This window comes from Lepisosteus platostomus, chromosome 21 (genome assembly GCF_059453375.1).
Source record: "Lepisosteus platostomus isolate fLepPlt1 chromosome 21, fLepPlt1.hap1, whole genome shotgun sequence".
Classification (NCBI taxonomy): Eukaryota; Metazoa; Chordata; class Actinopteri; order Semionotiformes; family Lepisosteidae; genus Lepisosteus; species Lepisosteus platostomus.
The window spans coordinates 15108210-15133451 of NC_142631.1; the positions used below are offsets into that span (position 1 = coordinate 15108210).

Here is a 25242-nt window from a genome sequence, read left to right on the forward strand (position 1 = left end):
GCAACATCTTTCAAACGGACCCGAGAGTACAGATGCCGACGCCTGCTCCCGCAAGCAGGAAGTGAAATGTTACGGGTTAGAAAGGCAAAAGGTGCAATGGCTCTTCCCCAAAGAAGACATTTTGTCTCCGACTGATGAGACAAAGAGCTAACGACTGCGGTGACTCGATTTAGATGCGGTAACCGCAGTGCGGTAATTTCTACACTGCGGTACACTACAGTCATTTCTGAGCGCAGAAATCACAGGCCCGCGGGCCCCACCCACGGGTCACGGACTTTTTGTGCGGGTCCGCAGCCCTGGTTCGCGGTGCCACAGCACGCGTCTGGGGACGGTAATGACCGTGTGTCCTTCTCCCTCCCCGCAGGATGGTGCAGCAGTTCGCAGTGGACTTCGAGAAGAGGATCGAGGGATCCGGGGACCAGATCGACACGTACGAGCTGTCGGGAGGAGCCAGGATCAATCGCATCTTCCACGAGCGCTTCCCCTTCGAGCTGGTCAAGGTGCGACCCCCCCCCGTTTGGTCAAGGTGCGACCCCCCCCCCAGGGGGGGCCCGGAATTTAACTTGCCATTAAGCCGGAATTCTCCGCGGCCAGCAGGAATGTCAACAAAAACACGAAGCAGAGAGCAGGAACATTATCTAGGGTCTTCCCAGACCTGGCCTGAGTGCATTTTAAACAGACACCTGTTGTGTCAGCATGGGACGGTGCGGAAAGACAAGCAGGGATGACATTAGCAGGAATAGGCACTGTGCCACGTGTGGAAGTATTTTCTATAGCTCTGCTGCATATGCAGTGACCACTTCTAAACATCTCTTCGTGGTAATAACCACGAGGGTGACCTGAGCTGACTATCAAACCACTGACAAAAACGGCTTGGATTCAGAGGACAATGGTGGGATACTTCCTGCATTATGAATCAGTGAAAATGATTCGGGGGTTACAGAACACATGAAACGCCATGAATTGTGCTTTGAACCTGAGATTTGTTGGGGTTTTTTTTTTTTAAGAGCACAATCCACAATGGCTGTATTTTGTCTCGTGTCATATGTGGATTTCTGGGTAATGGAGTCAGGTGCTCTGCAGGGAAATGGCACAGCCATTAGCAATTTCATGACTGTAGTGCCGGGGCTGTATGTGACTCAGATCTCTTCTGGCACGATCCTGCCTGACACAGCTTTCTGGAAGTCCAAAACGGGAAAAAAAAAATAATGCGAGAGCAACAACTAACCAAAGGCGAAATCTGTATGAGTACAGCACAGAAAGCTGGTCAGAGCTAGTTTAAACAGCTTTTATAATGAAAACAGGTGCAAAGCAGGCTCTGATATAAAGCCACTCTGTAGTTTTACTCTCCTTTTAATACCACAATGCCTTACTACAGTGCATTTGAATACTAAAGGCCATCTTATTGGCAAACCATGAGCTAAATTCCTGCTTTGGTACCACACATGTGGAAGACTTGAAGCCGTCTGCTTTAATTTAATAGCTACAAATGACTAACAGCTCCGGATTGCATCCCCTACGGTGCTCATGAAAAGCTTTATGACAAAACCATTCCACTTTGGTTTTGGAAAGAAACCCAAACAGGCTTGGTACATCGGCAGCCACATCGTCTGTTTTGGTAGTAATCGTGAATATCCCACAATTCCACTCTGCCGTGCAGGTAGGCAGAATGGTTTTGCCTCGAGGTCTTCTGGCCAGTGTGGATGTTTCCTTACATACCGGGCAAGATACAGTTGTATGCAAAAGTCAAATTGCATATTTCTCAGAATCTCTAAGTGAAAACACGTTAGCGCAACATCTGCTGGGTACAAACTAAAGCATGACATATCTCTAATGCACAAAAAACTAAAAACAGTGAATGTGGAAAAGTTTGGGCATCCTGTCAGTCAGTACTCCATACTAACTGACACCTGAAGAAGGCTCCACGGCCGAAACGTTGTGTTCTCTTTCTTCTTTTTTTCAGCATGGAATAAACCTATTACTTGTTCCTTTGCAGTACTCCATAACACCTCCTTTGACAGAAATCCAGCTAAGAGACTTTCTATTCTTGCTTAAGGAATTTTTTCCCCACTCTTCCTTGCAGAACTCTTCTAGCTCGGAAAAACTTCCCCCAAGATTTTCAAAAATATTCAAGTCTGGGGACTGTGAAGGACATTCCAAAACCTTAATCTTTCATTCCTCTAAGTACTTGATCTTTGTCTTGCTGAAATATCCAGCCTCTTTTCAGCTTCAGTTTCTTTCACTGCCTCTAGGACATCAGCTTCTAGGACTTGTTGCTATGTACTCTCCAGAGGTTGTATTAACTCCTTTTCATTTAGAGTTTCAGTGAAACATGCAATATGACCAGAGTTGCTTGATGTTTTCAGGGGTTTTTTAGTCACAACAACCCTAGCGCCTTGTACTAGCAGTGAAAAGTCAGTAAAGTACTTAATCCTCAAGACTTTTTACAAAAACATAACCATGCTTCCTCTTTTAGGAAGAATAAGCAAATAGAATGCTTAATGTAAACACCAAACTCCAGTATTACTCAATTTAGAGTCCTAAATAAACTATCACCAAAATCCAGACTAACTTCCAGGTCCTTCTCAAACAAAAGACAAAAGGTTGGCTTTGCCACACCCTTTTAAAACCAGCATAAGGCAGCTAATCCCTCACAGCTGAGACTATTTAGACAGGAAATGGGCAGTCCATTTGCCCAAGGCATCTTGGGACGTGTAGTTCTCCAAGTCCCCTGCACAGAGGAAACTACAAATTTATAAAGAGACAAGGTCAAAGAGAGTAGAGGCTTCTCAAAACTCTCAGCCCAGGGTACACATTTTGTAACAGAGCCCAAACTTTTGCATACAACTGTAAGTAGTTTGAATCCCTGGGTTATTAAAAAATGTGAGATGTCAGGTTTTAAAAAGGTTTTTGACACCTTTAGAGAAATGATAAACACCCAGGAAATCAGATATCATCTCAGCTTGATCTGAAATGTATTTAGTTTTATCTGTTTTTTATTTCCGGAGAGAGTTTTACAGATAGCTTGCATTTTAACAGACCTGCTGGCTGCCACATTCCTTTGCACACTTGGTACAGTATGTTCAGAAGCCCAGAGTCTAAGCATCAGAGAAGCCCAGAAAAGATCAGAGAGAGATGAGATACAATTATCTGTGCGGTAGGTTATCATCGCTAAGCTCAGCCTGTGACCTTAAGGGTAATGGCAAATGTCCCCCATTCCTGGTCTTGAAGGGACAGAATGTTTCCCAGTTTTCTCAATCCCTTTGAATCACCTGAGGATCTGCGAGAAGCTCTTAAACTGGTCCAGTTAAGCCAATAATGAGCTGATTTATGAGCCCAGTAGATACACCTGTGCGCAAGATTCAAGATTCAGTATCCTATACCATGGCTATAGGGAGCAGCGGAATATTTGAATCATCCAGGAGAAAGAACAGCCAGTGCCCGATTTCCCATGAGGCCCTGCATGCACAGTCTTGGGGCCTACGAACGTTTTGGGGCCTACGAAGGAGAGAAACAACATCCTTGCGATCGACTCTAGGTCCTCCAAATCAATAATCATCCGCTATCTGGCAGCCATTCTAGAACCTAGAAATATCGAAGTGATGTTTGCTCGACTCTCTCCACCAATCACGTGGTTTAGCATTAGAATAGTGTAAGGTGCCTCATGTCAATCGATGTAATTCAATTGGCGTTTCCCCCTCTTTTCGCACATTTCAGAGTGAAAGCGCCCAGGGCCTATGGACAAAATCCAGCCCTGAGAATAGCCACGATTTTCGGAGACTAGCAAAAGAGAACGCTTTGGTGTGGTCGCGGCCTGGAGCCCTGTGTCTTTGTGAAGCCATGCAGGGTGATCGGTCTGCCTGTTGGCTGTTTTCCAGATGGAGTTTGATGAGAAGGAGCTGCGCAGGGAGATCAGCTATGCCATCAAAAACATCCACGGTATCAGGCACGTAACCCCAGACTTTTTCTCACCTCCTTCCCAGTCTGTCTGTCTGTCTGTCTGTCTTCTCCCCGTTTCTGCCACCCGACAGGAGGTGTCTGAGTGGCCCCACAACACTGGCAATGAAGTTTGTGCCCTAAGTTTCGGGGGTACTCGGTGATCATTAAGGATCCTTTTGCCCTGTTTACAAAAACCTCTAAACTACTGCAGTTTGCACCGCTATTGTGGCCAGTCCAGTTGATATTGAATTGAAATTTTCCTCTACATTTGCAGCACACCCTTGATGTATCCAAGGACGTCGCTAAACAGTTCTTTAGAAGGACGGGTGTTTATCTGTTGAGAACGGCAAAAATCTCAGGAGCTAAACAATCTCAATTCAATAAAAACAAATGATTTCAAAGAAGAGGCCGCGCTAAGTACAGTAACTGAGAGCCCAGTCAAAAAGAAATCCAGAGCAGGGAAAGTGCCTGTCAGAAGCAGAATCTGTGAACGTGGGCTCAAATATTGCTGGCTTCCTCCTTGCCCTGGTCTCACCTGGACGGCTGTCACACTCTCCATTCTTAAAAGGAAAAAGCGGGCCCTAGATCTCCCCCTAGTGGTCCCTCTGTGTTTGACACCCAGAATGCCCCCCTTTTGGGTAGACTGTTCTGCATTGAGCAGCACGCCTATATGAATGAAAAGACAAGCACATCTTTCCTTCCTGTTCCATTCAGATGCCACCCACTTCCATTCACTCAGAAATGTATTGACTGAATTGGCTTTTTTTAATTGATTGCACTGGGCCGAAGCCAACTTCAATATTCAAGGACTGACAGAGAACATAACTGGGTAAGGGAAGATAAGGGGAGAGCAGACTCTTTTCATCCTTTGTGTATCTGCCATTTAACTATTTAAAGTTCTATTTCCTAAAGCTTCAATCACTCTGTAGCAGGTAGGGAAATAAAAGAAGGTTCTAACCCTTTGTTCACATCTGCCTTGTACATGTATTTCCTTTTGTCTACTTTTTGTTTGCATTCTTCTGTTGTGTAACAATTCTGCTAACCTGACATCTCAAAATAGTTCCTTTAGATTAGGTTTTGATGGCATGAAGATACACCATATTATTCTAATAATAAAACACATGATTATTATTATCCTCATTATTATTAATAATAATAACAATAATAATGGTTTGCGCATACTGTATGTAGTACTTTCCATCTACAAGAATTTACAAGCAGAAGGGGCCTCAGTTCACTAGTCATTGAAGTGTGGCTTTTAGATGAAATTTGCACTTGAGAGGATAGAAAATGTATTTTTTTTTAAATCACAGAAGAAGGTTTGATGTTTGAAAATATAAAATACCTTCCAGATTTCAGTTAGAAGAGATTTATCATCTTGAATTTCTGGGGAATGAGCAAGTAACTACTCTCATTCGATACTGTGTATCATCACTTTCATAATCCAAATCAAATCTTTTCACTTCATGCTGCTTATTGTTAAGCCTTCTAAAATAAATGCTGTAAATCCTGTTGTAATCTTCCAAAGACCACCCAATGCTCCAAAAGTCAATTTTAAATACATGGACATTACAACTTGAGGAAAAAAATTAACAGGCATGTCAGAAAGATTTTATTTAAAAACAGTGTGTCCAAACAGGAAAATATTTTAATACAATTTGAGCATAACTAGATTAAGTACAGTTTGAAAGCTGGCCGCCTTTTTTAAATTTGATTAAGGTGGAAAGAGTGTGCTCTGGCCCAGAACACAAGCAAGAAGGAAATTTCCCTCACAGCTGAACCAGTAAAAGGAGCTCTTTGAGCCCAGTAGCTGATAGTTGAAGGTTAGCTGTGTGTCTAGGATTTTCTGAGCAAGAACGTACAGTACAATGTGCTACTGTGCGTCTCCAAGGTGAGACCGAGTTGAGCAAGGTGTCCTCAGCCATCTCGTTGATTCCTCGGAGTTCCTGCAGTTGGATGATTCACAGAAACTACAAGAATTGTTCTTCGGACATAGTGGTTTATATCAGGGATCCTCTGATTGAATGTTTGCAGTTCATGAGAAATGCCCTGAGCCGATGAGCTCAAAAGTTTGCAATGAGCTAAAGCATACCCCCCCCGAGACAATAATACGCTGAGACTACTACTGTTAAGACTCAGAGGCTGCATCACAAAGACCAATTACGTCTTTAAAGGTGGGTCTAACACAAACCTTAATAAGAATTCAAACTCTAACCTGGACCCTTGCCGGGTTGTGATTTAAAAGGGAACTGCAGTCCCAATTTCTCAGATCGGTTACTAAATCTTGTCGACATAATAAATTCATTGACAGTATCACACAATTTGACAAATTCCGAATGAAGCACAAAATAGTGAAAGTACTTTCTGAAAGTCCTGTAAGGCTGCCACTGCTGTCGCAAGCTGCTGGTTGTGCCACAGGTGAGAGCGAGGGTTTGCCTGAATTGCGAGGTGATGTAGCCCTTCCTGCTCAGTAGTCCCCGTAATGGCTGATGTAATGCGAATAAATACATATTGCGCAGCCGACATTTCACCGCAGAAATGTTCGATTTAGCAGCAAAGCCATCTTGAGGCTGAGAGCAATATTGCTTTTGGATTAAAAGAGATGTTCTCACAAGCCCTGCTTGTTTACTACAGAGTAAGATTGGTTCATGTCACTGGAGGTTTTGTTGCCTTATTCTGAATCACAGAATATGGCGCTGCGCATACCTGGAAACGTAGTCTATTGTGTAATGTCAATTGGAATATTTACACACCACGGTGGTCATTTTACTTCCATCGTGGTTTGAAACGCACTCATCGCTGCCAATTCGCTCTAACCCCGAATTGTGAAAATGGAGTTGCAGTTTTAATCTGTTTGTTTTTTCGCATATTGTGTTTTTTGGCAGATTGTTTTTCTGTTCGATTAACATCTTTCTCTCTGCCCGAACCTTCCTTTCTTTGTTCTGCTGTCTTCCTGCTGGTCAGGACTGGCCTCTTCACTCCGGACATGGCCTTTGAGACAATTGTGAAAAGGCAGATCGCGAAGATTAAAGAGCCGTGTCAGAAATGCGTGGATATGGTCATTTCTGAGCTAGTCAGTACCGTTAGGCAGTGTACGAAGAAGGTAAAGCCCTCTGCAAAAGTCCTCACCCCCCCCAACATTCTTGGCCTTGGTGGGAGGGGGGAGAAGAGCGCATGAGAGCAAACGTCATCATGCCTGTTGCTTCTTAGGGTCCTGAGAATGCCCTGGGGCATTGTGGGGCTGGTGTCTGGATACGGTGGCATGGCAAAGGTATGGCAAAGCCCGGACCCCCCTGCAAACACATTCAGCTCAGCGCAAAAAGACATTTCTCATTGGTCAGTGCCCAGATCATGCCTGCAATCATTGGAACTATTTCGATGTGGTTTCCGTCTCTCTGCCGCCTGCAAATTCCAGTGGCAAATGACGTTCCCCCCACCGATCACGTCCTGACCTGAAAACACACCCACACGCTAGGTATGTCCGCTAAGCTCTTTGGCTGAGCTGGAGTAGGGGTGGGGCCTTTAAAAGTGAGCGACTCACTGAGAGTTTGATACCTGGTGTTGGTATAGCAGCCAGACTAGCTGCCTGTCTCCAGACACCACATCTGTGACAAGAGCTGTACACCCACGACGGGCTCACCAATATCCTATGAAACATCCACCACAGTGTTCAGGAACAGTTCTTAATATTTTTAATACATTACAAGAGAAGGGGGGTAGTTGTTCTGAAAGCTCTTGGGACCAGGAAACTCTTTGCTCAGCAGACCAGGTCTTTGGTCTACCTTGTGGCATCCAGGCCTTTGTTCCAGGTTCCAGTCGGATCCATAGCTCTTTGGTGGCCTTGGAAGGTGTACGGCTCGTGTTGCCGAGCTCACAGTCTCTAGCTGTCAATAGCAACAACAAAAAAAAGGGAAGGCACAGGTCCCTCTCTTATTTCAGGGACAACTGATGAGGCGGCTGGGAAAAGGAAGCAGTTGTGATCTGGACAGGGAGAAACCTGTGCCAGCCCCAGTCAGAATGGCTTAAGGAGATACCAATGTCTCACTCTGCCTTTTTTCCCCTCCCTTTGTCCTGTTTTCTCCTCCCTCCCCCCCCCTTCTCCCTCTGTCTTTCTCTTTTTCTCTGGTCTCTTTTCCCCTTGGCTCTGCCTTTGCCCTCTCGGTCTCCACTCCCTCTGGGTGACTCTCCCTCTCCCACTCTCCCTCTCTCGGCTATGTGCGTCTCTCTCTCTCTGCTTCCTGTCTCCTGTTCCTGCCCAACTCCCTCTACAGGACGGGACTCTTTACCCCTGACTTGGCATTTGAAGCCATAGTGAAAAAGCAGATCCAAAAACTCAAGGAACCCAGCTTGAAGTGTATAGATATGGTAGTGAGCGAACTCACCTCTACCATCCGAAAGTGTAGCGAAAAGGTAACAAGGAATGAAGCCCTTTGCGTCCATCTTAGGCTAGGGATAGACCGATGGCTGCATTTACAAAAGAAGGCTCATTCTCCAGGTCTCCTTTCCCAATTCCCTCGCCTCTGCAGGACACCCTCCAGGGCGTTCCTCACTCACTGGCGATGGGCTGTCCCAAATTCTAGATCACATACAAGGTTTGTCTGGTACTGTCCTTCTGTCGGACAGTTGCCATATTTGTTCTCAACTTTGTGTGATGTTCTCCTTCTCCAGTGTCCTCTGATTCTCCTATCTCCCAGGGCCTTGTCTAAGTTTGTGATCTCAACACGTTTGGATGGGGTGGCAGGATCTTGCTCGTGGAGGAAAGTGCCACAAGACAGCAAGGCAACTGATATGGCTGCTTAGTGTAGGGTTAGACTGATGAGCCCATCAGGTCATCTTTCCATCTGTATTGATCTCTCCATCATCCTATCTCTTTGCCTTTCTATCTGGTTCCCTACCTACTGATCAGCTGTTCTCTCTGTACGTCGCTTATCCTTCTTGTATCGTGAGTGCATCATGAGATCAGTGTATTTTTTTTAAAAAGCTTTTGGGTAGAGGTGCATGCTGCTCTTGCTGAGAGCCCGCACATTTTTGTTTCGTTTTTTGGCCGACGCCATGGAGACGTTGATCGTCCCACTTTGGAAAAAAACAAAACAAGGAAACCAAACCCTTGAGTCCATAACTGCAGTTTTCAAGTTTTGAACTTGAAAATATCTGTCAGAACAGTGCTGAAAAATCCAGCTGTCTTGTGCTTCAGTACCTTTCCGATGACACAAAATACAGATTTTAGCATACTTATTCTCAGCATTAATGCACTCTCAAGTGCTTTTAATCCATTCAATGTACCCTTACATTCCCTCCATTTTAAAGAAATGTAAAGACTATTTCCCAACATCTGGCCAGGTCATTAACAGGTAAATCACAAATGAGCCCCAGTGGTAGATTTTGCCATGTAAGGAGAATGTGACTTCGGTCAAAAGTCTAAAGAGCATGTACTAATACACAAAAGAAATGCAACACCCAGACCTAATGGATGTAAACATAGTCACTGCGGCTGTTTTGAGCTCCTCCACAAGTATTGTGCATGACTGTGCATGGTCAGTGCGTTTCCAAAGACTTGCTGCACAAACTATGATGAAAATCGATTTCTTAACCTGTCAAAATCTTCCCTTGGCCTTTAAAGAGCCTTTCGGGACAATTTTACTGTGGGCTTTAAACTAGGGAAATGGTTTCTCCCTGAGGTCTGTAAATGCATATTCATAACCACCAGTTCAGGAATGAGCATGCTGCTCAAGGACAGGTATTGAAGTCGGGGTACCCAGCTCCGTTCTTCATCAAGAGCAGGGGTATCAAAAGCCCTTAGAGTAGGGGGTCCCCAGTCCTGATTCTGGCAGGCTAGTGTGCCCCAAACCTCTTTAAATCCCTAGATCCTAGAGAGCTGAGAGAGCCTATTAAATTGGTCCACTCCTTGGGGTTGTGAATTGGTCCTGATGGCAATAATCCCCAGGCCATCTGAGCCTCACATATCACCTACTGGGGTCAACTCTGGACAGAAAAGCATGTAAAAACTTTCAGAGATTGGAGTCAGGCGCCTGCAGGAGTCAGTGGCCCTTAGACGAGACTGTGTCTGACAGTGGAAAATGACACAACAGTGCACACTTTCAGATTAACATAAATTGCTCTAATTACATTTTTTTAAGGTTTCTTCTAAATGGGGTCTATGAAGCCTTCATTGACATTGTTAGTGATATAAATATATTGCATCTCTAACAGTTTTAGTTGGTTCCTTTTCCCAGTGGACTGTAAAAGCATGGGAAATTATTCACTGGATTTATATTGCAGGTTCTGTAGAATATTTGGGGGGAATTCCTAGACTGAGTCAAATCTCTTCCCTGATAAGGTTGTGCATGCACCAGAACCTAAGTGATTTCAACCAACAATAAAAGATTGTGTATTACAGACAGTCCATATTTCACAGTCCGGAGGAAAATTAAACATGTATGTGGTCATGTTTACACAATCCTAACATACTTGCTACTTGAGGGACTGTTTCAGTGCTGATTCATGGAAATAATGAAGGGTTTAGTTTTCCTACAAATAAAAGACTTCATCTCCCTCAGAAAGCTTTTTTCTTTGTGCTATTAAAATTGGCAGCCATTATATTTGACGCGTCTCTTGGGAAAGTGGAGAGATGAACTAATGATAAAGTCAGGGGACGTGGCCAACTTTTGCATCATTAGGAGAGTCTGGACTCAGATTTTCCAAAGTGCTTTTCTAGATCTTCACAGATGTTGCTGTCATTAATACTGTGAAACAATTCTTACAGGCTTTCAAGTATGGTCTACTTAACTGCAAAATAACTTACCTTTACTTATAAAAAACAAATTTGTAAGGCATTAGGTGTAAGCAGATTCAGATAGGACTCCAAGCTATTCCCATAATTTAGATCTGACATATAAATTATGTTATAGTGGGTCATTTTAATTTGGTGTGAACTGAATTGAATTGTAAGATGGAACTATCGATGAAGAAATTTTAACAAATCTATTTTGTCTTGACTAAAATGTTTTAGGACAGAAATAGGCTTCAGTGCTTGGAAGACCAAGTCCCTGGAATGTTTTTTCAAGAAGAAACTGTTTTTAAAATAATTATTTCAAAAGCAGAGTTAAGATCAAGGGTGCAATAGAGAACCCGAAAGTCTAAAGTTGGCCATCCCTGTTATAAAAGGAAGACAAAACTTAGAATTTTAAACTGACTAGCCTACTTTTTCAGTACTGTTCATCTTTTGAACAGGTTACATTGAGAACTTTCTTTGACATTATTAATATCACAGATCCCCTCCTTTATATATACACTCATGCAGCCATTAAGATGAAGTCATTTTAGTGACTATGTGTGATGTTTGATTTTGGCAGCTTTCTCACTAAGCTTCTAGTATAGAATCCTTACTCTTTGGATAATTAAGACAAAAAAAGTTTAGAACGGACACTTTAGGTACTTCTCTTAACTGCTCGTGCAATAACTCAGACAAAAATATTTAAATAATTAAAATATGTTGCCAACCAGTTCCTTTTACGTTTTAAACATCCCCGAGAGGAGATGAACCGCACTGTCCCCCCTCTCTGCTTACTTCAAGGGTTTAGAAGTAGTCACACAGATCTGATTGGAAACAGCAGCCCAATTTTTTCCCCATTCTTTCCCAGCAGTTAATCGGTCTATCCTTACCACAAGATTATTATTTTATTGTCTTTAATTTTTTTTTTCCCCATCCAGTGTCCAGGATCATTTCTTCTAAAAGAAACGGCACCCACAATCTTTGATTCTTTTGGAAAAAAAAAACTGAAAGCATGCCAGTTATATTCTTTTTTTTTTTGCCGATTTTTCGTTGTTCCTCTTCATTCCATTTCTGTGTTTTCAGTTTCCTACCGATTTCTAATTTTGATTTTTGGGTTTTTTTTTTCTTCTCCACCGATATGGGTGATCAAGAAGATTGTGTTCCACACTTTGACTAACAAAGTGCACCCTGGGCACTGTTTAATTCCTCATTATTTATTTCACAGTATTGCTTCTTCACTGGGCAAGGATAATAAAAAGATCATTTGAACTCCTGTGGATTTAGACAACACCAAAGGGGTAGATTATCTTTAATAGTTTAGGATGCTAAAGTGCACTTAAGTTGCAGAGCTCTTAACTTCACATCAAACACTATGAATGCAGAAAAGTGAACTTTGTCCCCCTTTTAAATAAGCTTTTCTAAATGTTATCCGTCTGTGATCTGTGGCTCACCCAGCTCAAAAAAATATTAAATACGATATATAAACCTAATTAAACAACACGTGACAGTTTGGAATTGGTATGAGGATGACAGAAGTCAGTAACCTAAAAAGAAAATTGAAATGGATTATGAGACAACAGAACCACATATCAAAATATGAGCTCTTGTGGTGCCTCTTAACTGTGGAGTGGGCTGTGCAGTGGAGAATGAAGTGTTTGTAGGTCATAATGTTGGGCTGCTGAGAAACAATCTTGGCACAGTGATCATTAGAGAAGGTGGCCGAGCTCACCAATTCCATGGCAGTGCTCGATCAACAGAGAGACCAGTGGAGTTTCGGGTGTTTTCAAGGTAGCTGAAACAGAAATGAAGATCCGTGCACAGCTCATTGTTCCTGTGCTAGGTAGTTTCTGTGCTTTGCCTTTGCCAGGAGAGTGGACCCGTAACTGGGTTTGCTGGCCTCGCACACGATTGAGCTTGCGTTTTCTAAATTGGGAATTTCGATCGCCGCATTTGAACAAAAGCTACAATCCACAGGAGATCATGTGGTTGAGAGTTCTCTCCCTAATCTCCTTCCCTTCCCCTCCCCTCCCCAGCCTTCCTTTGCCTCCTGTTTCTTTGTCGATCTGTCCCTACCTGTGCACATGTGCTGGCCTGCATGCCTGACCTAACTGCGATGTGTTGTTTAATTTGTTCATGAAGATAAGCATTGTGTTGCCGAGTGGTGCAGAAGACCGTCGACATGCTATTGTTTACCTGAAGTTCAACACCCCTAAAGTTGCAATGCATCCTGCAATGCAGAAGGGGAGAAAGCAGATTACCAAGTGTGAAGCCTAAACTTTGAGAGCTTTTTTTTTCTCCCTGGTTTATAAAACCACCCTATTTTCCCTTGGTCTCTTGTCTTAAAGCTGAAAGCACATAAGAGGTGAGTTAACCGGGTAGAATCACAGACTGACTTCACTAGCAGTGGAGTCACTAGAAAATATGGGTAATGAAAAAATAGATCACAAAAATAAAGTTGAATGAGAATCCCAAAACTATTTGAAGAGGGGAAGAATCTGTTTTATCCCCCTCATCTGCATTGTCTCTTGCAGAAGTCAAACCTCTAATGGCTTCGAATGGCATCCATACAATTGGAAATACATCTGGATATCCCAAAGTTCAACAATGTCCTCCAGTGGTGCATCAAGTAAAAATGTCCTTTTAGGTTTAAACTGTGATGACACACTCCGATAGAAATGTGGGACTTATCAACGCAGACAACGTTCTTGTAAAGATGACCCAAGTTTAAAAATTTAATTAAACTCTCTGGGAACTACATTTTGATTCCTTTAAGGTATCGCTTAAACACAATTCATACGTTCTGACTGGACCTACACAGTCCTATCTTCATCTGGAACAGCAGGATGCATTGTAACTTTAAGCAGTCAGCACTTTGTTACTTCTAAGACATTTGCCTAACCGAGTTAATTTCTTTTCGCTACCTGCCTTCATTTATGTCTGTTTTTGTATGCTATTGATCCGTTTTTTGGTTACCATGAACAACCATTTATTTAGCTATTGGTGTATGTGATGAAAAAGGAAAGTATCAGTGTATCATATCAGTACATAGGACACACCAGCAGTTATCGGTCAAACAAAGTGATCCTATGCTAAGGGATAACCAAAGACTATTCACCAACAAGTATTTCATTCACTTATGTTAGGCAAATCGACTGCACCGTCTTGAAGAAAAGTTGAACTTTTTCGGAATCAGCTTTGCTTGCTTGCTTGCTTTCTTGTTGGTGTGGAGTCTTTGAGGGGTTTAGGGTTTTCTCAAGCTGCTTCCATGTTGGTCTGGGGTGGTACTGGTCTCTCAGAAAGAACACTGGAAGCAGCAGCAGCACAAAAGGAGCACAGTGAGCAGAGCATCTGGTTTTAATCCACGTCAGACGCCCCCAGAACGCTGTCAGCTCTCGTCTGACGGAAGGAAGGTTGCTGTGACAGTAGTGCTATCAGCACATTCTTAAACCACTGCATTCTTTATCTGTGCTCGGGCTGGGTTACATAGCCAAACCGTCTCATGTTACTTCAGGAGACCACGAATCTGATTTTCATTTTATGGGTTGAAATCTTGTCTTATTATAGATTTTAACCGAGGGGCTGGTTCTCATTCCCTGCTGCATAGAGTTAAGATTTTCCTGTGAGAGCGCTAGCACAGGCCCTCGCAGTCTGTGAGCTGACATCACCTCTGTGCAGCAACACAAAAGATTGCTGACACTTTCACAGTTTTCTAACTTCATTCTCATTCATGATTCTGTAAAAAGAAATGATAGAGGATAATTCGACACAGTAGATCGTTTTAAAAATGAAAAAATTCCAAGTGAGGAACAATTTTTAAAGGACTCCTTGAAGTACAGGACAGATTTCAGCTGGTTTGTCATGATTTTCCACTTTGCTGAAGGCTGTCATTTCCAGTGCATTCAGTGAGGATTCAAAGGGAAACGAAGTGGAGAAGTTAAAAATCACAAAGCTCCGGTAAACTGCCTATAAATTGAGTGAATAAGAAGCATTGTGCTGGACTTGCCATCAGTTTACTCCAGACATACAGTGCACATTACAGATCCCAACAATTTCATTTCTTTTACTTCACTTTAACCTCGAGCTATAGTGAAACCTGGGTTCTAAAAGGCTTTTACAAATGATAAAAGTTAAGCAAGAATAAGGAAAACGTACCAATCATTACTTATCAACCAAAGGGAAAAGAAAATAGTAACTCACTCTGAAGTCATTTTAGATTTTCTTCTGTAGCTGCGCTGAGGTGTTCAACTACTTTAATTCCAGCACAGCTATAGCACTGAAACATCATCACGGCTGTTCAGCCCTACTCATGAGAGGCAAAGGCCAAGATGATCAGCTATAGAGGAATTCAGACCATGAACAGCATTGCTGAATCCTGAATCATTCACAAACTGGCTTTCCCCAACTAGATGGGCATAGGCGCCTTTTCATGAAAACCTTTACATTTTTATGAAGCTGACTCATCGCTTGAAGGGTGAAATAAAAAGTCCTCAAATTAAGAGAATCCCGCCTGGGCTAAATGTATACACTAGCTTAAATTATTTTATTTTTTATGGCTGATCCCAGAGGCAAACATTTAGAATGCAGTCGTTTGCTTCTCTGCCCGCCACCAGCAACCAGTCATATTGTTCCAGATGCCTTCTTGCTAAACGTTAGGAGAATTGTTAGCAGCCTGGGGACACACCCCAACACACTCTATCCCAGATGCTTGCCTGCCAGTTTTTGCACTCCTGCTGCCCGGTGCCATCTTGCAGGCCTGGCGTTATTGTCAGATACCCACGCTCTCACTCTGCTTTGTCTTGTAGCTAGCACAGTACCCTCTCCTGCGAGAGGAGATGGAGCGCATCGTCACCACCCACATTCGGGACCGCGAGAGTCGGACCAAAGAGCAGGTAGGCCACCCCCCAGGTGATCAATTTATTGCCACATCATCTGGGGTACTACTGAACCGATCAGAGGCATGATTTTGTGTCAGGGGTCACCGACGTTGCTGTTAATCTACCTGGTGATGCCTTGTGACAAGGTCTTGGGCATGTCATCATGGGATCTTAAAAAAATAGGTAGGTCCAGGTCAGACACACTAAAAACCAAGCTGTAAGGTTTCAAAAAGACTCCCCAGTGCCAGGAGAATCAGAAACATCATAGCCAAACCACCAAAATAAAAACTTAAGCTCTTTTCATAGCTACTTACTACACTTCTTGAAGCCCCTAACTATTCCAGGCTAGCAGCTAAACCGCTTCCCAGAACCAAACAGACTATTCACAAAAACAACCTCCCTCTTCACAAAAATTCACAATACTCACAAAGTTCCTCTCTTCATCACTCAGTCCTTCTCCCTCTGGTGAGTGGTGTGTGCACACAGGGAGTTCTGCTCCCTCTGACAGCAACCATCCTCTCCCACAGCATGACACCAGAAGCCTCTTCTTCCTGCTTTTTAAAACAGATACCTGACCAATTGGCTTCCTGCAACTGGTCAGGTGACACAGCCACAGCTCCTCCCCGCAGAGGTTTCTGGGAATTGTGCTCCAGACAGGTCTGAGCTCTCCCAGCCTGTAAATTGGAGCAATTAAATGACTAATTGAGATGATTAAGGCGCCACGATGCCATGATTGTTTAAGTGGCTTTAGAAGAGGTGAGATTGACCTCTTGTTGTCAAAGGACAGGAAAACAGATCAAACTAAAATCCAGAGGTTCTTTATGTGGGTGCATGAAAGCTTGAGCAGTTGAAAGGTGCCTAATAAAGGTGCCTACAGTGTTCATAACAAGACCTCTTGTTCCATTTTATCACTGTCATTCTCAGGTGATGTTGCTCATAGACATTGAGCTAGCCTACATGAACACGAACCATGAGGACTTCATTGGGTTTGCCAAGTAAGTAAGTTTCTCTTACCTGCAGATGTATTCACAGACTTGAGCAAGAGTGAAGTACATTAACTAACCTGACATTTCCTTTCTGTGCAGTGCTCAGCAGAGGAGTAACCAAATGAGTAAGAAAAAGGCTTCTGGGAATCAGGTAAGGAGCTACAGACTCAGATTTCAGTCCCATGTTTTCTACTTTGTCCTGCATTTTGCCACTTCATTTGCTAAACATAAAGGCAACCTGCTTTTGTAGAGGTGGCATTCATGAGGGATGGTAGTTCTAGCTAGAAAATGTGTGGGATTTTCGAACTGCTACTGAACTGAAACAAATAACATTTACTGTCCTTTTGTCAGATGGACAGAGTGGCTCTGTATTTCCAGCCCAGGCTGTCCTAAAGAGAAGTTGAAAGCTGACCAAGGGATGTTATTTTGGGAGTTCATCCTCTGCAAAGCCTCTGTATTTGCTAAGAAGGCGACAGAAGAAAGAGATTTGAGGGATCAGTCAATCTGAAGGGTCAATCGAAACATTGGAAGCTAAATTCTTCTTTATTTACGTTACTATTACATCACATTTACTACACTCCACTGTGTCTTGGAATGTAAGGATTGGGTGACACTGAGTGCCACAACACTGGGCAGATCTTCTGGGGAGATTTGCTGGTTTACGCTCAAAGATTGATCTTGGATGGTCAGCTCCATAGTGCAATTTAGATCAGAGATGTCCAGTTCTGGTCCTGTTTTCTTTTTAAAGGTAGTATTTTGTAGGTTGTAGTTGGTTCTAAATGCAGAGTTTCTGTTTTTCCCCCTGAGTTCTATAAGAACATTTATTAAAAGGTATTCGGTTTTAATCATTAAGGTCAAATGTCTAGGTCCTCATATTAAATTACACTTTCCTATACCCTGGTATGCTATAGTAAATGGTCCTTGAAAGATTAACCATAGTATGTCAAAGTATTCCTGCAATCCAGTATACTTAATTTTAAATGTATGTTAAAACCTTAGAAACCCACATCAACACTGTGGTGAAACATTTGCTAAATATTGTTTGAGAGTGAGATTGCAGAGGGCAGGAAAGATTTCCTGAGTCTATAACCATAACACCTTGGGACACACAGACATCTCTCAGATTGGAGAAGTGTAAATACGCAGTGGAGAGAATGTTAAAACATTTTTGCTAAACGATTTGAAGAAAAGTGCTGAAATGGTTTTCTATGGCCTTTTTATGTCAGCGCATTTATTCTATTTCAGGTTTTTATCTTTGATCAGTCCCATCAAGTGGCCCTATTAACCAGCAAGCCCTAACCACACAACTCAGGTTGATCCTCTTGAGTATAAATGCTGTGAACATGATAAACCTACTGTAGTATGCCTCTTTGGAAGAGGAGAAAAACATATACGATGAAAAGCAAGCACAGTTTGTGATAGAAAGATGCCAGTCCATTTGCTGCTTTGTCCATTGGAAGATAGTTATTAAAGGAAAGCTTTCATGTCATGTCATGTCCTCCCAAGAAGTCGCAGAAGTCATTTCCGGTATTTTCCTTATATGGGAACACAAAATCAAATTCCAAGCAGGTGCTAAACCAGAGAATCACGCAAGGAGCTCCAGTCTTGAGCAAGGCCATTAGAAATCCCATAGGCAGCCCACTGAAGCTCAGCAGATGTGAGCCTGGTCAGTACCTGGATAGGAGACCTCCTGGGAAAAACTAAGGTTGCTGCTGGAAGAGGTGTTAGTGGGGCCAGCAGGGGGCGCTCACCCTGCGGTCCATGTGGGTCCTAATGCCCCAGTATAGTGACGGGGACACTATACTGTAAACAGGCGCCGTCCTTCGGATGAGACGTAAAACTGAGGTCCTGACTCTCTGTGGTCATTAAAAATCCCAGGGTGCTTCTCGAAAAGAGTAGGGGTGTAACCCCGGTGTCCTGGCCAAATTTCCCATTGGCCCTCACCGATCATGGCCTCATAATAATCCCCCTCTATGAATTGGCTACATTACTCTGCTCTCCTCCCCACTGATAGCTGATGTGTGATAGACCCAGGTGGATGCTGCACATTGGTGGTGGTGGAGGGGAGTCCCCATTACCCGTAAAGCGCTTTGAGTGGAGTGTCCAGAAAAGCGCTATATAAGTGTAAGCAATTATTAATTATTATTAAATCATTGTAGTGGCAGCTGCTCATACTTACCTTGATTGCATTTAGATGCCAGTCCAAACATCGCGCTTTGCTTTTGACTGCACACGTAATATCCCCGTGAACGCACACTGGATGTGTTTTTGTATTGGCAAAACCGCAAATTGAGATAACGACTGGATTCGTCGGTGATGGGTCAGCCAGCGTGAGGTAAAATGAAGTGCCAATCCGAATCAAGAACAGTGGGATTAATGCGACTTGACCAGCTGTGAATTTCCAACTGGAACGTGTCTGATGTTTCGCTGTGCACTGGCCTCCAAACTTATCCAAATATCCCCCCAATACAGCTCAGCTTGGACGAATGCTAATAACCCATGAGGTGTGCAAGCTCTGATCTTTTTTGATAGCAGACACTACTTGCATAGCTGCTCTAACAAGTCCCCTTTGGGTGCCTTTGGTGCGAAGCCCCCTCTGCTGTGTTCGTTTGCTTCTCTAATAAATCTCTCACCCCTTCTCTTTGCTTTGCTGCTGTTGCCACGGCAACGCCCTCCAGGATGAGATCATGGTGAGTAGGCCGAGCGCGTGGGTGTGGGCGTGTGTGTGTGTGTGTGAGCGCGCGTGTGCCAGCAGTCACTCACTAATCTAGTCTGGGTAGGCTGGGTAGGGGTGGGTGGGAATTTTCACCTCTTCTGTGCTCCCTTTTCCCTCCTCCTGTCCCCCTTTCTCCTTTTCTGTGACATGCCTAAAACCAGCGTTTTGGACGTGGGGTGCAAGCGAGACAGTGAGCCAGAAACGAAAATCAATGATTTCATTCTCTTTCAAGAAAACAACGCCAATTGGGCCAGGAAGATTTAGAGCCTGTCTGTGCTCTCTGTGCAATTCTTTCAAATGATGTGTTAAATGATAGCCTGATTTTCATTAAGCGAAAGGGGTATTCCACTTGAATTTGAAAATAAAGCTATAAAAAGTTATCTTGGTTTCATATTTGTAATCTTCACAGGCAGCTACTTTATGGCTGCTCAGAATTTCTGAGTGAATCCTGCTCTATGACGATGCAGCATCTTCAAATTCACCAAAAATACGTTAGGATATCAGGAATGATTTGGCGTTTGGTGTGATCTGTTTCGCTTCAAAAAAGCTCCTGACTTGCACACTGCAATATTGATATCCACTGTAATAATCATGTTGTCTGGTTACAGTTTATTTATTTGTTTTAAAGCAAACCAGATAGCACTCGTTGGCCATTATTAATATTAAAACTAGTATATTAAAAGGGCATTTTCACCCTTATATAGATGGTACATAAATTGGGTCATTTGTAAAATACAATGAACTGTATTTAAGTGAGCTGTAAACATTTTGCAGCATATGATTTGGTGTGTATAACTCTATTCAGGATTTAGACAGAAACATCACTGTCTGCTATACTGTCTAATAATACTAGGATTTAAAGGTCAGAATCCCACCATCCAATTGTATTAGTAAGTGGGCAAACTATTTGCAGTGCTCAGAAATATCATTCCACTGTGCTTCTATAACTGTATGGAGCTGGCAAGACACCAGCTAGGTTCAGACTGAAGTACTGCAATCAGTTCTTGCTTCATTATAGGCCATGAAAAGGTTTCCTGTTGGAAAACGGGGCTCGTTATCTTTCCTGAGAACCTCAGCCTGCTCTGCAACAGAACTGCCATTCCCTGCTTGCAACGTGAATGCTGAATGTAGAGCTAATGATCAGCATGCAGCAGAAAGCACGTTCATTTTTTACCTTTCTGTGGTGCTCTTGAATCTATTGAGTCTTGCGATGAATCAATGAATTACACCCTTGCTCAAAAACTGAAGTAGCTTGATTATCCCTTTATCGCACCGTGTGGTTTAGGCATCAGCTTTTCGCTTGTGTTAGTTCCAGAACTGCATGACGCCTAGGAGCTAAAGTACTAAACTGTCACGTGAGGCTGTATTGCTCTGTCTTGTGCATTTTGTTGCAGTTATAATTTCTCAATTCTATATCACATCTAAGAAATCAACCAGTCATAATTCAGCATTTATGAAAAATTGCTGTTTCCTTATATACTGTGCATTCCTTACAGTCTGCACATGAAACCTGAGAGGTTTCATGAATTCTGCACATGAAACCTGAAAGATTTCATGAAATATATAACCAGGGATTTCACATATGTGATGAAATAAATAAGGATGTTACTGATTGATTTACTTTTGAGCTGTCACACATAAAGCTCATCTTGTACATGGAATGTATTTCCAAGATATAACTCCCTGCTTGATAGCCACACACTGTGAAATAGGAATTTATCGATCCTACTCGACCACTGAGACATCCAGAGCCTGACAATGAGAAAATCGATTTCCCAAGACTAGCACAGCTCCTTTTTTTATCAGTCTCTTAGAAAACAGGCAAATGCTCAGTTGTGCCGAACATTTTATTAAACGGCCCAAACCCCAGCTGCACATTCATTTAAAATAATCTCTGAGGCTGAATTTTTACCTTTAGAAAAGTCGCAGTTCTTTTCATTTAAAATCAGTTGCACTGTCTTATTAGGTCTGAGTTATGGCAAGTGGACTTGCCAAATAAAAACCATCTCCTGTTTTATAAAAGATATTGTATACATTTGCAAAGCAGTAGATTGGAACAGCTGCTACACCAAAGACTCTTCCCACATGATATACAGTATATCAGTACATATACATTATCATATAGGTCCTGGTCACTCGCTTAAGTTTGGCACACCCCTGCTGGCTAAGCAATCTTAGGAAATCAGGACAGAACATTTTTTCAATTAATTTGATGAAATACTGGTGTGTTGTCTCATGTTTCTTCAGAGATCCTTCTTGAATCAAATGAATCCCAAACATCCTGGATTCCTTACTCATTCTGATTTGTGCAAAGTCCTGCTCTGGCGAGGGAGGCTCTGTAAATAAAGTTGTACATCTGCATCTGGTCAGGGAGCATACCGACTTTCCCTGAAATGTATACTCAGGGCTCAGATTTGTCAGATGTTCATCCTGAGCCTTATCCTGCTGCGATTTCAACTCGAATTAAGATGGCATTTTTTATATTTGAACAAGCTGTTCAAATTATTATTTTGGATAATCATCACCTTGTAACTTTCCCAATCTTCTAAAAAATGACAGTCACCTCCATAGTAGGTGAAACCCCATATCACGTGAAACAGAAACCAGCAGCAACCCACTTAATTAAACCAGTGGGGGAATTAAAAAGTAAAAAAAGACAGTGCTTTACTGTTTAAAGTTGTAACATGACATGCACAGGTGTGATTTGCTCAGTGCTCAGAAAATCCGAGTTCTGACATCCCCCCTGCTTTCTAGAAGTGACAAAAATCTTCCCTGGCTATGACTGTCCTACAGTAGCTTCCTGCGCTGCTCTGCCCGGCTACTCTACAGCACTGAATGCAGACCTGCTTATTCCTCCTAGCAAACTGAACTTGATTCCTGTCTTGGTGTAATTTCTATTTAAAATTTTCATTCAGCAGGATAGAGGATCCGTAAGTTTCAGATATGCGGAGGTAATTGAAAATCTATCTTGTTTTAGCAGTACATGAGATACAAATGACAAAGGGCTAAGTCTCTCTGCCATGAAATATATCATATATCATGTTTTGCATCAGTGTGTTTTTTTATTTTAATTGCCATACTGGGTTAACAACATACTGTATGTTTTTTTTTCTTTTCACGATACATTGAAATCTCTGTTTCACTGAAGTTTAACTTCAAGTGAAACTCCATATGACAAAAACTAAATAATTGTAATACTTGATGGCATCCATTAAGGATCAATCAGAACAGAATGCAGTAAGAGTCTTGTAGGTCTGTGCTTTGTTTTAGTTGAAAGAATACATCAGTGTCTATTCTATACAGCAGAAATCTACTGCAGTTTGATCCTAATTTGGTTCTAAGACCACGCTTGAAGATGGACTCCATGGACTGGAGGCTATTTGTACATAAGCATTTTAATAACAAGCTCTCTGGAACTATCTGATGCTTATCTTAATCAATGCAAAATGATTTACAGGAACAAAGATGTATCGCCACTAATACAATATACAGTCAAACATGTTGTCTGCTTCATGTCAAAACTAAATCCACAAACTGTGAGTAATCAAGTTCTGCTGTGGGAGTAGCAGTGATTATGCCTTGGAGTCTTTAAGATCAGGGCAAGAGTCTTGCTAATGTACTCAGAAATAAGAATTAAATAAGTGTTTGGTTAATTCATTACCCTTACGGTATCGGCCACTTTGTACTGATCCCTTTGTGTCTTTGACTCAGATTAATGACAAAGGCAGGGATCCTCACAGCCAGTCCTGGAGACTGTCTTGTTTTCTCGATGACTGAACTTAATTAATTCTTTACTTATTGTTTGATTTTGTGTCTTTAGTCATTTAGTAGTTTGAATTCCCTATAAAACCTGCAGGGCTATAGCTCTACAGGTCCAGCAGTGAGGGCACTGGTTTGTAAACTTCTCAAGTGTGAAATAAAGAAAAGCTAGGAACACAGTATTTCTCCACTTACTCAAATCTGCCTAACCGATAGGCACTTTGCGTACCTATATAATGTTATACAAATTTAATATTCAACTGCAGCTTTTTATGAATAAAAAGTTCAAAGTCAATATTAAGTGCAGTGCAAAAATATTATTCAGAAAAGTATTAAGTATTAAATGAAGCATTAACATATTGTTGTCTAACACCACTGTGTAATTACATAGTTCCATTTAATGTCGTTTAACTCTTAAATCAAACCATAACATGATTCGTTCATGCCGAATTTCACAATGAAACAGTGGGACCGAAAGGGTTTGATTACGAAAAGTAAAAATCAGACTACAGAATTGTCGTAACTCTAAAATCAATCTTAATTCTTGTGTCAAAGTTAATCTTTTCCTTTCTGAAAGCATGTAACTTGATGTTACTGCATTATTAGTATTATTACCATCATTATAGTTGAAATGAAACATTTCCTTGATTTCCCTAACAGTAAGTGAACGTGGTTGAGTTTTCACTTGCGTTTTGAATCCTCTCAGTAGAAGGCAAACTCCAGAATTATGCTGTGCATGAAATGCTGGACTGGTTTGCACACAGTAACTCAGATAAAATGTCAGTCTGTCTCCCAACTGCGATCCAGCCCTTTAATTGCTGAAACCTTCGTAATATAATGGATCCCATGTGTGGGCCCTGCAGAACCCCAGGGTACTCTGGTTTGTGTTTATCGAGTTCTCAGTTACTTAATATGATGCTTAATTGAACTAGTAATTAGATAGTTGTGAAATATTATACTGCTGCATTGAGGTTTTGTAAATATCTTGAAATCTGCAACTGCTTGGGAGCCGAAAACTTGGAAATCCAGTGAATTTCGGTCATTTCTCATCAAATCTAAGAGCCCTTTGGGGTTTTCTGTTGCCCTTTCCTCCCAGGTTATTATTCGCTGCAATCAAAATGTTTAAATTGTGTCAGAAGCCTTCATTCTCCCGCCTGCCGTCATTTGTCGATCTCTGTTTCTCTCTCAATTCATACTGTTATCGTAAAATATGGCGTTTTTGTTATTCATTATTCAACAGTCCCGGCTCTCTCTAGTAACGGAATTGAATTGCTGTTGCTCAGAAGGAAAATGTTACGTTTTTCTTAAAGCAAATCACATCTCACAGCGGTAAGGGGAGACAGGAAAGAAAGACACGCAGGATACCAAGAATCAAATCGCCGCACTCGGTTCTAACGAAGAATTTGAAACACAGCAATCAAACAAAATCACAGCAGTTTTCAGTATGAACTGTGACCCACTGCCAAAATGAAAACGTAATGACATTCATATGGTCTGAGTTTGGGTATGGCCTTGCTGAGTATTAATACAATGCTGGAAAAGAAGATGCACAGGCTTGGTCAGCCGATGCACTGTCTGCTGTGGGCTCCTCTGCCAGTCTGTGTACAGTACCGAGTACTCATGCTGATAGCTCGGGGGCCGCAGACGTTCTGATGGATTAATTTTAAAAGAAGAAGTCTTTGCATTGTTTTCTTGAGAACATGCCATCCTAGCGCTGTGTTTCTCTGCTGGAAATCAGCATTTCCACTTTGGCTTGTAGGAACAGAAAAACTGCTGGCTAAAGGACTTAAGGACATCAATGTATCTTTGCACTATGAGGTCTGTTATTACTAAGCAATAAGATTGCCCTTAATGTGCTCTAAAAGCCTTCTTTATCTTGAAGAAGATTCCTCACCACCAGTTGGATTGCACAACACAGCAGACGGCATAAAGCTTACCACAAAGTTTTTTTTATAAGGTCTTTCAAGAAGAAAACAGCATTTATTGGCGCATAAAACACTCTCTCTGCTGCCACCTCAGATCCTTTTTGTCCCACAGTTAGCAGCAGTTTCATCCGAGCTGCCAACATTACCTCTGAGCAGCCTCTGAGCACGCAAATCCCTTTAAGGCAGACATCAGGCTACAGTCATTCTGCTGAGGTGCAAGGTGTTACTTCTCCTGCTTTTATTCTCAGTTGAAGAATGAACAAACGATAAG

At 42.2% G+C, this 25242-nt stretch overlaps 1 protein-coding gene across 9 annotated transcripts in view; it reads left to right on the top strand.

Annotated features, from left to right (window-relative positions):
* dnm1a (dynamin 1a) overlaps positions 1–25242 on the top strand; it is a 111383-nt gene that overhangs the window by 42771 nt on the left and 43370 nt on the right. For 4 of the 9 annotated variants that reach the window (XM_088614674.1, XM_088614676.1, XM_088614679.1 and 1 more), the window contains exons 8-14: positions 365–500; positions 3879–3946; positions 6904–7042; positions 15514–15600; positions 16510–16580; positions 16671–16722; positions 19250–19261. In XM_088614674.1, coding sequence (XP_088470800.1) covers positions 365–500; positions 3879–3946; positions 6904–7042; positions 15514–15600; positions 16510–16580; positions 16671–16722; positions 19250–19261 — 565 coding nt within the window. Of the gene's footprint in view, positions 1–364; positions 501–3878; positions 3947–6903; positions 7043–8210; positions 8350–15513; positions 15601–16509; positions 16581–16670; positions 16723–19249; positions 19262–25242 lie in introns of all 9 variants that reach the window. The other 5 variants (XM_088614675.1, XM_088614681.1, XM_088614682.1 and 2 more) reach the window with 3 other exon arrangements.